We start from the raw sequence: 12337 nt of genomic DNA on the forward strand, positions 1-12337 counted from the left end.
GGTACTATTGACAGAAAAACTCTCTGTGACTGAACCCACTGCAGTAACAGGTTAAGATCTTATGTCTGTCTATCTGTGCTTAACACCTTGTGCTTGTCTGTCTGTCTTTCTGTGCTTAACACCTTGTGCTTGTCTGTCTGTCTGTCTGTTTATCTGTGCTTAACACCTTGTCTCTCTGTCTATCTGTGCTTGTCTGTTTGTCTATCTCTCTGTGCTTAACTCATTCTGTCTCTGTCTGTCTGTCTTTCTGTGCTTAACTCTTTCTGTCTGTCTGTCTTTCTGTGCTTTACTCATTTTGTCTATCTGTCTGTCTTTCTGTGCTTAACTTATTCTGTCTGTACTCATCCTCTGGAGCCCCACAGTAGAAAGATCGGGTTTCAGGGGAAATAAAAGAGTGTCTGTCTCAATTGCTCCTTTTGGACATTTATAAGTTAACACTCCATTTTAACTCATGCCCAACATCTATAGGATTGGTTGAACAGTGCAGGAGAGAAACTTATCCAGAACATGAATGTAGGCCTCTCAACTGTTTCTGTAACGCCTATAAGATCAGACTATATTGACTATATTAGATCATTGTCTGTCCGTCTGCTGGATTAGGTCACAGTCTGTCGGTTGTCTGTCAGTCAATCTATGTGCTTTCAGAAAACTCCTTGACCATTACGAGGGGAGGAGGGAGAATACTAACATCAACAACTTCCTGCTTTGGGAATACCCATCACCCATCACCACGGTAACATCACCACAGTAACATCAACATGGTTGGCCAAAGCCCTATGATGAACACACAGGAATAGTTCTATCAGGAGCCACAGTGCACCCTGGAACAGTTGGGGTACGAGGGGGACCTCTGGGTTGATCGCCACGGCAACGGTAGCAACTTTAGTCCAGCATAGCATCCAGCTGGTCGGCCAGATCGTCAAACATGCTACCAATGTCATCCAGAATATTGACTGTCTTCTCCTCTACAAGACAACTGGAGAGTGGAGGAGGAGAGGAGGAGAGAAGGAGTAGAGGGAGGAAGTAAGGAGGTGAGAATGTAGACATAAATACGAAGAGAGAGGATGGAAGGAGAGGGAAAGGGGGAGAGTGACAGGGAGAGAGAGAGACAGGGAGAGAGACAGACATGGAGAGAGAGAGACAGGGAGAGAGAGACAGGGAGAGAGAGACAGGGAGAGAGAGAGACAGGGAGAGAGAGAGACAGGGAGAGAGTGACAGGGAGAGAGTGACAGCGAGAGAGTGACAGGGAGAGAGAGACAGGTAGAGAGAGACAGAGAGAGAGACAGAGAGAGAGAGACAGGGAGAGAGAGACAGGGAGAGAGAGACAGGTAGAGAGAGACAGGGAGCGAGTGACAGGGAGAGAGAGACAGGTAGAGAGAGACAGGGAGAGAGAGACAGGGAGAGAGAGACGGGAAGAAGCAGGAAGGAGAGAAGTAGATGGATGAGTGAAGGAGAGAGACAGAAAAGAAAGAGACAGGCAATGGGAGGGAGGAAGAGAAGTAGAGTACAAAGGGAAGAGGAGAGAGAGACATTTATAAATCTTCTCACGTTCAAGAATTGGAAAAAACTGTTGTGAGTAATTTAATTGATGTGTGTAATTGGATTGTTGTGTTAAATTAGATTTTTGTGCGTAATTGAATAATGTGCACAATTGGATTATTGTTCGTAATTGAATAATGTGCACAATTGGATTGTTGTGTTTAATTGGATTGCTGTGTATAATTTAATTGATTTGTGTAATTGAGTTGCTGTGTGTAATTGGATTGTTTTGTGTAATTAGGTTTCTGTGTGTATGTATGCATATGTGTGTGTGTAACTTTCTGGTTGTGTGTAACTTACTGGTTGTGTGTGTCGTCCTGGTTGTGTGTAACTTACTGGTTGTGTGTGTCGTCCTGGTTGTGTGTAACTTACTGGTTGTGTGTGTCGTCCTGGTTGTGTGTAACTTACTGGTTGTGTGTGTCATCCTGGTTTCGTCTAACTTACTGGTTGTGTGTGTCGTCCTGGTTGTGTGTAACTTACTGGTTGTGTGTGTCGTCCTGGTTTCGTCTAACTTACTGGTTGTGTGTGTCGTCCTGGTTTCGTCTAACTTACTGGTTGTGTGTGTCATCCTGGTTGTGTGTAACTTACTGGTTTCGTCTGACTTACTGGTTGTGTGTGTCGTCCTGGTTGATCTTCTGCTCCACAGCCTCCAGAGCTGCTGCTAGGGAGGCGCTGGTCTCCTCCAGCCTTTGATGATGCTCCTCCTCCTTCTCTTCTGGATTCTGCTCCTTGGCTTGCTCCACTTCTTTTGCTCTCCTTCTCTCTGCTCTCCTATCCACCTCCACCTTCTCTACTTCTCTGCCATCCTCTTTCAGTACCTCCTCACCTTCCTTCCCTCCCATTAGGTCCACAGAGAGCCCGGCAATGGAGGAGCGGGGGGGTTTGATGGGGTGGGGAGTCGAGCCGGGAGTGGAGGGGGTCTGAGGCGTGGAAGGGGTGGTGGCAGGGGAGGAGTTGTGAGGGAGGTCTGAAACAGGGAGAGGGCTTGAGGAGGACAGAGGAGAGGACAGAGAGGGCTTGGTGGGTTTAGGAGCGGTGGGGGGAGGGCTGGGTTTAGGGGAGACCGGGGGAGGCAACCGCCTTGGCTCCACTAGGGCAGAGAGAAAAACCAGAGGTAACTATGTTGAAACGGGTGATAAACAGTACAGTGGTGTCACAGTTCGGTACGGTTTGGATACATCGACTAAATAAATGCCTGAGGAATATGTCATTTTACTTAGATTTACTTAGATTTTCCATTTATTAAAATAGGAAACATGGGTAGGAGAATATGGAAACAAAGGGAAAATAAACACCAGTGCCTGCCATATTGTCATGGTGCGGTGAGCAGCAGCGCCACCGTGCCATATTTCCACAAGTTCCCATATTCTCACGAACACATCCCGGACTGTCACATGTTTCCCATCTTCCACACCAGGTCCCAATCTAGCTCGTTTGTATGTGTATATATGTTTCCCCTCTGCTCCCCACATTGTGGATCATTGTTGCTGTTGCTTGTCATTGTTGCTGGCTGTTAGTATACCGGTGAGTGTTGTTAAATTACTGTTGAATGTTGATTGTTAAGACGCGTTGTCGCGCACTTTATTTTCATCAGTATTTAGTTTCGTTTTCCGTTCGTGTTTGGTTTGTTTGTTGTTTTAATAAAAACCCACGAACGAGAGTACTGCCTGCGCCTGGTTCCTCCAACACTACACCGCGACGAGTTGTTACAGAATGATCCACCGCAACTGGAGCCAGCAGGCAGCCCCTCCAGAGAGGGTGTATACGTGGAGGGGCGATTGGGGGTCTGACTCCCTCTCATCGGACGATGACGAAGCGGTCTATGAGAGAGTGGAGGAGGATCCCCTTGGGGAGCAGTGCTGGGGGTTGCCCCAAGACGGGTTCGGGGTGCCGCTGTGGGGCATGGACCAGTATGGAGTGGTCAAGCCCCTCACCAAAGAGCAAGGGGAGCTGGTGAAGGGTCTCCTGCAGGACATGCAGGAGGCAGGAAGGACAGGACGCAGGCGAGGCCGGAGGAAGAAGAGGGCGAGGTGCCCAACGCTTGGTCCGAGGTCCCCCCAGGAAAATTTTAGGGGGGGGCTGAGAGGGTGCCCGAGGGAAGTCCCGACGGCGCCCCCTCTATGTCCGGTGCCTCCTCGACCCCGTGCAGGCTGGCCAGGCTGTAGGCTGGCAATTAGGCGCACACCGCTTCCTGCTCCGCGGCCTTCCGCCGCCCCTGTCCCTGCGCCACGGCGCCGATTGCCCCCTGCTGCATCGGAGCAGCAGCCAGCGCCTCCTACCTGCCAGCAGCGGCAGTCAGCGCCTCCTGCTGCATTGGAGCAGCAGCCAGCGCCTCCTACCTGCCAGCAGCGGCAGTCAGCGCCCCCTGCTGCATTGGAGCAGCAGCCAGCGCCTCCTTCCTGCCAGTGGCAGCAGCCTGCACCGCCTGAGGCCGAGGAGGAGTGGCCTGCACCGCCTGAGGCCGAGGAGGAGTGGCCTGCACCGCCTGAGGCCGAGGAGGAGTGGCCTGCACCGCCTGAGGCCGAGGAGGAGTGGCCTGCACCGCCTGAGGCCGAGGAGGAGTCGCCTGCACCGCCTGAGGCCGAGGAGGAGTGGCCTGCACCGCCTGAGGCCGAGGAGGAGTGGCCTGCACCGCCTGAGGCCGAGGAGGAGTGGCCTGCACCGCCTGAGGCCGAGGAGGAGTGGCCTGCACCGCCTGAGGCCGAGGAGGAGTGGCCTGCACCGCCTGAGGCCGAGGAGGAGTGGCCTGCACCGCCTGAGGCCGAGGAGGAGTGGCCTGCACCGCCTGAGGCCGAGGAGGAGTGGCCTGCACCGCCTGAGGCCGAGGAGGAGTGGCCTGCACCGCCTGAGGCCGAGGAGGAGTGGCCTGCACCGCCTGAGCTTGCCGGGGTTTGGCTGCCACCGCCCTCTCCTGTCCCGGCCGCCCCGGCGCCCCTTCCTGTCCCGGCCGCCCCGGCGCCCCTTCCTGTCCCGGCCGCCCCGGCGCCCCTTCCTGTCCCGGCCGCCCCGGCGCCCCTTCCTGTCCCGGCCGCCCCGGCGCCTCCGTCGGCTCTTCCGGCTACCGACCCACCGTCGGCTCTTCCGGCTACCGACCCACCGTCGGCTCTTCCGGCTACCGACCCACCGTCGGCTCTTCCGGCTACCGACCCACCGTCGGCTCTTCCGGCTACCGACCCACCGTCGGCTCTTCCGGCTACCGACCCACCGTCGGCTCTTCCGGCTACCGACCCACCGTCGGCTCTTCCGGCTACCGACCCTCCTTCGGCTCTTCCGGCTACCGACCCTCCTTCGGCTCTTCCGGCTACCGACCCTCCTTCGGCTCTTCCGGCTACCGACCCTCCTTCGGCTCTTCCGGCTACCGACCCTCCTTCGGCTCTTCCGGCTACCGACCCTCCTTCGGCTCTTCCGGCTACCGACCCTCCTTCGGCTCTTCCGGCTACCGACCCTCCTTCGGCTCTCCCGGCTACCGACCCTCCTTCGGCTCTCCCGGCTACCGACCCTCCGCCGGCCACCGACCCTCCGTCGGCTCTCCCGGCTACCGACCCTCCGCCGGCCACCGACCCTCCGTCGGCTCTCCCGGCCTCTGACCCTCCGCCGGCCACCGACCCTCCGTCGGCTCTCCCGGCCTCTGACCCTCCGCCGGCCACCGACCCTCCGTCGGCTCTCCCGGCCTCTGACCCTCCGCCGGCCACCGACCCTCCGTCGGCTCTCCCGGCTCCTGACCCTCCGCCGGCTCCTGATCTTCAGCCGGTTCTGCCTCCCCGGCCTGTCCCGACGGCTCCGCCTCCCTGGTTAGTCGCGGCTGTTCCGCCCCCTCGGCGGGTTTGTGCCGATGGGGGTACTGTGCTGCCCCGCCCCCCCTCCCTTGGGCTGGGGTTCGTCTTGGCCCGTCCGGTGGCCGGGCCTTTGGGGGGGGGTACTGTCATGGTGCGGTGAGCAGCAGCGCCACCGTGCCATATTTCCACAAGTTCCCATATTCTCACGAACACATCCCGGACTGTCACATGTTTCCCATCTTCCACACCAGGTCCCAATCTAGCTCGTTTGTATGTGTATATATGTTTCCCCTCTGCTCCCCACATTGTGGATCATTGTTGCTGTTGCTTGTCATTGTTGCTGTCTGTTAGTATACCGGTGAGTGTTGTTAAATTACTGTTGAATGTTGATTGTTAAGACGCGTTGTCGCGCACTTTATTTTCATCAGTATTTAGTTTCGTTTTCCGTTCGTGTTTGGTTTGTTTGTTGTTTTAATAAAAACCCACGAACGAGAGTACTGCCTGCGCCTGGTTCCTCCAACACTACACCGCGACGAGTTGTTACACATATAAAATGAAATTAAATTGTAATTTAAAATGGTGCCTAGTCCAGCAGCATATATCTAAATGAATTCACATGGCAGTGCCTTAAACAAATAGGACCACTTGAAACTGGTTAATAACTTCTACCTGAGAAAATGTATTATATTTTCCATGTAAAAATAAATGAATAAATGATTAGTCATGTTACTCGTATTGCCACTCAAATAGGTTATCGTCAATTAAACAGAGCCTATATGTTGTAGAAGTTTTATCCTCCTCATTTGCAATCCCAGTTATAGTTCACAGGGAAACCGAAATGTTCTCAGGCCTGAATGATACTGTGGCATCTTCTAGTTCTGGCTTGCCAATCCTTGCCATGTTGCTCCATTGCATTTAGCTAACTGCTAATTCCTTTTCCCAGCTCTGTCCTCGCTGGAGTGAAATAAGGAATGAGTGGAGGTGCACACCGCAACGAGACAAAACAAATATAAAACAACTTAATTACTATGTGACCACGGACCCTGAACCAAACTGTTCAATATGAATACACAAACCATTTCATAGATTATGTTTGATGTCAGAGGTCAGGTAATAGAGGTCAACTGATAGGTCAAGGGTACAATGTCAGGGTTATAGGTCAAAGATTAGAACATCAGAGAGAGCTGAACTCACCAGGAGTGTCGACCTCGGGCCCTGGCAGGGGTACTCGCCTCGTTGGGGTTGGAGGGTCCTGGGGCTGCTGTCTCCTCACAGCAATCCAGGGTTTCGGAGAAACTGGTGGCTTCAGTGGGCTCCTGACTTCTAACCAATCACAGTTCTCCCTCCGAGAGGCCGCCTCCACCTCCGCCTCGGAAACTGGCCTCCTTCGCAGAACAACTCGCTGTGATTGGTCAACCCCTCCGTTCAGCTGCTGGGGGGCCAGTAGTCCACGATGCAATTGGTCAAAGCTTGGCCTGCAGGTCTCTGCTTGGTCAATGGTCTTCCGGCTGCTGCTTGGTTGGAGGCTGCCAGATGTGCGGCTTGCTGATTGGTTGATGCTGGTAGTGCTAATCGCTGGTTGGCTGTTGCCAGTGCTGTCATCTGGTTGGTCATTGCAAAGCTCTCTGCTGCGTGGGCGTCGCCGGATGGTGTCTGTCTCTGTCAAATGGAACTTCTCGCCGTCAGAGTAGTGTAGAGGGCGGGGCTTCCTCCTGGGCACCAATCACAATCACTATTAGACCATGTCAATGAACTATATACTGATTTAGTGAAAAAAACATTATCAGAGAAACTGATAAAGTTAGAATCGTGAGATTAAACTGATGAGGTTAAACTGATAAAGTTAGACTAATGAGGTTGAACTGATAAAGTTAGACAGATAAAGTTTGACTAATGAGGTTGAACTGATTTACAGTGAGGGAAAAAAGTATTTGATACCCTGCTAATTTTGTACATTTGCCCACTGACAAAAAAATTATCAGTTTATAATTTTAATGGCAGGTTTATTTGAACAGTGAGAGACAGAATAACAAAAAATAAATCCAGAAAAAGGCATGTCAAATATGTTATAAATTTATTTGCATTTTAATGAGTATTTTATCCCCTTTCAATCAGAATGATTTCTGGCTCCCAGGTGTCTTTTATACAGGTAATGAGCTCTTAAAGGGAGTGCTCTTAATCTCAGTTTGTTATCTATATAAAAACTCTCCACCATGGCCAAGACCAAAGAGCTGTCCAAGGATGTCAGTGATAAGTTTGTAGACCTACACAGGCCTACACACGGCTGGAATGGGCTACAAGACCATCGCCAAGCAGCTTGGTGAGAAGGTGACAACAGTTGGAGGGATTATTCGCAAATGGAAGAAACACAAAATAACTGTCAATCTCCCTGGGTCTGGGGCTCCATGCAAGATCTCACCTCGTGGAGTTCCAATGATCATGAGAACGGTGAGGAATCAGCCCAGAACTACACGGGGGGATCTTGTCAATGATCTCAAGGCAGCTGGGATGATAGTCACCAAGAAAACAATTGGTAACATATTACGCCGTGAAGGACTGAAATCCTGCAGCACCCACAAGGTGCCCCTGCACATGTACAGGCCCATCTGAAGTTTGCCAATGAACATCTGAATGATTCAGAGGAGAACTGGGTGAAAGTGTTGTGGTCAGATGAGACCAAAATCGAGCTCTTTGGCATCAACTCAACTCGCCTTGTTTGGAGGAGGAGGAATGCTGCCTATGACCCTAAGAACACCATCCCCACAGTCAAACATGGAGGTGGAAACATTATGCTTTGGCGGTGTTTTTCTGCTAAGGGGACAGGACAACTTCACAGCATCAAAGGGACAATGGAAGGGGCCATGTATCGTCAAATCTTGGGTGAGAACCTCCTTCCCTCAGCCAGGGCATTGAAAATGGGTCGTGGATGGATATTCCAGCATGACAATGACACACGGCCGAGGCAACAAAAGAGTGGCTCAAGAAGAAGCACATTAAGGTCCTAGAGTGGCCTAGCCAGTGTTGTTATTCTGTCTCTCACTGTTCAAATAAACCTACCATTAAAATTATGGCCAAACGTACAAAATCAGCAGGGGATCAAATACTTTTTCCCTGTAGTTAGACTGAGAAAGTTAGAATAATGATGTTGAAGTGATAAAGTTAGATTGATTGACCTTCGATTTATGGTTGCTGTTCCATCTGTAATAAGCCCCTCCGCTGTTGGGATAACAACCGTGGAACGTGGGCGGGGTTCTGGGCGTGGTTCTGGGCATGGATTTGTGTGTGGAGGTGGAGACTCGGTCTGAGGGTCGGTCTGGTCAGGAAGAGGGCCGCTGATTGTCCGACGACGATTCATGATGTCATCATCGGACCCCAGACCACCAGACCCTGCCTGACGACGCAATGCTGCCGGACTCACCTGGCAAATTATTATTTCAATAAACATCAGGTATGTTTTCTTGGTTACAGGGTGAGAATTTAGAGGTTCAGGGTTAGAGTTTAGGGATTAGAGGTTATGATAAGAAGTTAGGGTTTAGAGGGAAATAGAGGTTATGATGAGAAGTTAGGGTTAAGAGGATAGAGGGGATTAGAGGTTATGATAAGAAGTTAGGGTTTAGAGGGGATTAGAGGTTATGATAAGAAGTTAGGGTTTAGAGGGGATTAGAGGTTATGATAAGATGTTAGGGTTTAGAGGGGATTAGAAGTTATGGGTTACAGACCTGAGATGGGTTGAGGTAGCTGGCACTGCCCCCCATGGTTCTTGGGAGGGTTTTAGCTCCTCCCCCTCCTGTCCCAGCTCCTCCCATTGACGTCTCCAACATGGCGGCGATGCTGCGGACACTCCCCCCCACACCCTCTGACCTCATCAGACTCACCTCCCCCTCTCTCCTTCTCTCTGCCATACCTCCACAGTCACTCGCTCTTCTCTCTCTGAACCACCCCTCCCCTAACCCTGCCCCCAGAAGCCCCCCATGCCCCTCCACCAGCCCATCCCCTAACCCCTCTCCTAGTCCATCACCCCCAGAGATAGAGGAACAGGACCGTTTGGGTGGAGTTGGGGGCCGTCCTTTTCTCCTTGGCCGCAGAGTGACTGATGATTGGCTGCGGTTGACAAGGGCATCGTTAGCAGTGGGGCTACGAGCCGAGCTGCTGCGGCAGACAGTAGCATATCTGGGGGCGGAGTCTGGAACAGAGTGAGCATCTGCTTCACACCCAGAGTAGCCAATTAGACTGTTAGTTTGCTGACGCTCATCCTCCATTGGTAGGCAGAGTAAAGGAACTGACACCCCTTCCTGGATTGGCGATTCAGTTGGTAGGGGCTGTGTGGAAGGGCGGGCTCTAGCCTTGGGGGAGGAGAGATGTGCCTTGGTGGGTGTGTGAGGTGGGGAGGTGGGTGGTGTTGAGGAACCAATCCCAGGCCGAGGTTTGGCGAGGGGAGGTTTCTGGCACCTTCCAATGGAGGGAGGAGGGGTAGAGGGGGGAGGGGTAAAGGATGGAGGCGTGGAGGGGGGAGGGGTGGATAATGGAGGAGTCCTGGGCTCAGATTGCCTCTCTCCACCCTGTAACGCCCCCAGCCTCTTCACTGCTAACATCAACTTCTTCTGGTGACCTGAGAGGGAGAAAGATGAAGGAGAAAGAGATGAAGGAGAAAGATGAAGAGAGTGGGAGAAAGAGATGAAGAGATGAAGGAGAAAGAGATGAAGGAGAAAGAAGAAGAGAGAGGGAGAAAGAGAGAAAGACAGAGAGGGGTATAGTTTGTACAACATTCTGCAACAGGTGGCCCAAGGGACATATCTGGCTACCTAGCAATATAACCTCTTATGGGCCCTACATGTTATGAGGCCTATGTGTTATGAGATCTAGATGTTATGAGGCTGACATATTAAGACATACCTGTCATGAGGCCTACATGTTATGAGGCCTATGTGTTATGAGATCTAGATGTTATGAGGCTGACATATTAAGACATACCTGTCATGAGGCCTACATGTTATGAGGCCTATGTGTTATGAGATCTAGATGTTATGAGGCTGATATGTTAAGACATACCTGTCATGAGGCCTACATGTTATGAGACATACATGTTATGAGGCCTATGTGTTTTGAGATCTAGATGTTATGAGGCTGACATGTTAAGACATACCTGTCATAAGGCCTACATGTTATGAGGCCTATGTGTTATGAGATCTAGATGTTATGAGGCTGACATGTTAAGACATACCTGTCATGAGGCCTACATGTTATGAGGCCTATGTGTTATGAAATCTAGATGTTATGAGGCTGACATGTTAAGACATACCTGTCATGAGATCTACATGTTAAGATACCTACCTGTTATGAGACCTACATTTTATGAGGCCTAAATGTTAGGAGATCTACAAGTTAAGAGATCTACATATTAGGAGACCTACCTGTTATGAGACCTACATTTTATGAGGCCTAAATGTTAGGAGATCTACAAGTTAAGAGATCTACATATTAGGAGACCTACCTGTTATGAGACCTACATTTTATGAGGCCTAAATGTTAGGAGATCTACAAGTTAAGAGATCTACATATTAGGAGACCTACCTGTTATGAGACCTACAACCCCGTTTCCAAAAAAGTTGCTGCGTAAAATGTAAATAAAAATTTGACACTGTGTATAATGTAAATAAAAAGTTGACACTGTGTATAATGTAAATAAAAAGTTGACACTGTGTATAATGTAAATAGAACAGAATGCAATGATGTGCAAATAATTTAAACCCTATATTAAATTGAAAATAGTATAAAGACAACATATCAAACGTTGAAACTAAGACATTTTATTATTTCTTGAAAAATTTAAGCCATCTTTGAATTTGATGCAAAATGTTTCAAAAAAGTTGGGACAGAGGCAACAAAAGACAGGAAAAGTTGTGTATTGCTACAAAACTAAACCTGGTGTCAACAGATCGGTAACATGATTGGATATTAAAAGATAATTCCAGAGAGGATGGGTCTGTCAGAATGAGGATGGGGAGGGGTTCACCAGTCTGTGAAAGACTGGGCAGCCAAATGGTGCAACAATTTAAGAATAACGTTTCTCAACATAAAATTGCAAAGAGTTTGGGGATTTCATCATCTATGGTACATAATATCATTAAAAGATTCAGAGTATCTGGAGAAATCTCTGTATACAAGGGACAAATATTGGATGGCCATGATCTTCGGGCCCTCAGACAGCACTGCATTAAAGACAAACATGATTCTGTAATGGAAATCACTGCATGGGCTCAGGAACCCTTCCGAAAACCATTGTCTGTAAACACAGTACATCACTGTATCCATAAATGCAAGTTAAAACTACCATGCAAAGAAGAACCAGATATAAACAAGATCCAGAACAGCTGCCGCCTTCTCTGGGACCGAGCTCATTTAAGTGTGGGACCTGAGGAGACCAATTGTTGTAGTTTTGAGTAAAATGTTTTCCCATCCATCATCCATCATCTTCCGCTTATCCGGGGCCGGGTCGCGGGGGCAGCAGTCTAAGCAGGGATGCCCAGACTTCCCTCTCTCCAGAGACTTCCTCCAGCTCTTCCGGGGGGACACCGAGGCGTTCCCAGGCCAGCCGGGAGACATAGTCCCTCTAGCGTGTCCTAGGTCTTCCCCGGGGTCTCCTCCCGGTGGGACGGGACCGGAACACCTTCCCAGGAAGGCGTTCCAGAGGCATCCGAAACAGATGCCCAAGCCACCTCAGCTGACCCCTCTCGATGTGGAGGAGCAGCGGCTCTACTCTGAGCTCCTCCCGGGTGACCGAGCTTCTCACCCTCTCTCTAAGGGATCGCCCAGCCACCCTGCGGAGAAAGCTCATTTCGGCCGCCTGTATCCGGGATCTTGTCCTTTCGGTCATGACCCAAAGCCCAGGGGACGTAGATTGCCCGGTAAATCGAGAGCTTCGCCTTGCGGCTCAGCTCTTTCTTTACCACAACAGGCCGATACATCGACCGCATTACTGCAGAAGCTGCACCGATCCGTCTGTCAATCTCCCGTTCCATCCT

General features: G+C 50.7%; 1 protein-coding gene across 2 annotated transcripts in view; it reads right to left on the reverse strand.

Moving 5' to 3' along the window:
• Window positions 1-232: 232 nt before the first annotated feature.
• Window positions 233-12337, reverse strand: part of si:dkeyp-9d4.3 (caskin-1) — a 69060-nt gene continuing 56955 nt past the window's right edge. For both annotated transcript variants that reach the window (XM_029122032.2, XM_029122033.2), the window contains 5 exons: window positions 9035-9924; window positions 8489-8733; window positions 6510-7027; window positions 2146-2629; window positions 233-976 (listed from right to left, as the gene is read on the reverse strand). In XM_029122032.2, coding sequence (XP_028977865.1) covers window positions 883-976; window positions 2146-2629; window positions 6510-7027; window positions 8489-8733; window positions 9035-9924 — 2231 coding nt within the window. In that variant the 3' untranslated portion in view covers window positions 233-882. The remainder of the gene's footprint in view (window positions 977-2145; window positions 2630-6509; window positions 7028-8488; window positions 8734-9034; window positions 9925-12337) is intronic.

The sequence above is a fragment of the Esox lucius genome, chromosome 9, assembly GCF_011004845.1.
Source record: "Esox lucius isolate fEsoLuc1 chromosome 9, fEsoLuc1.pri, whole genome shotgun sequence".
In the NCBI taxonomy this organism is placed as follows: Eukaryota; Metazoa; Chordata; class Actinopteri; order Esociformes; family Esocidae; genus Esox; species Esox lucius.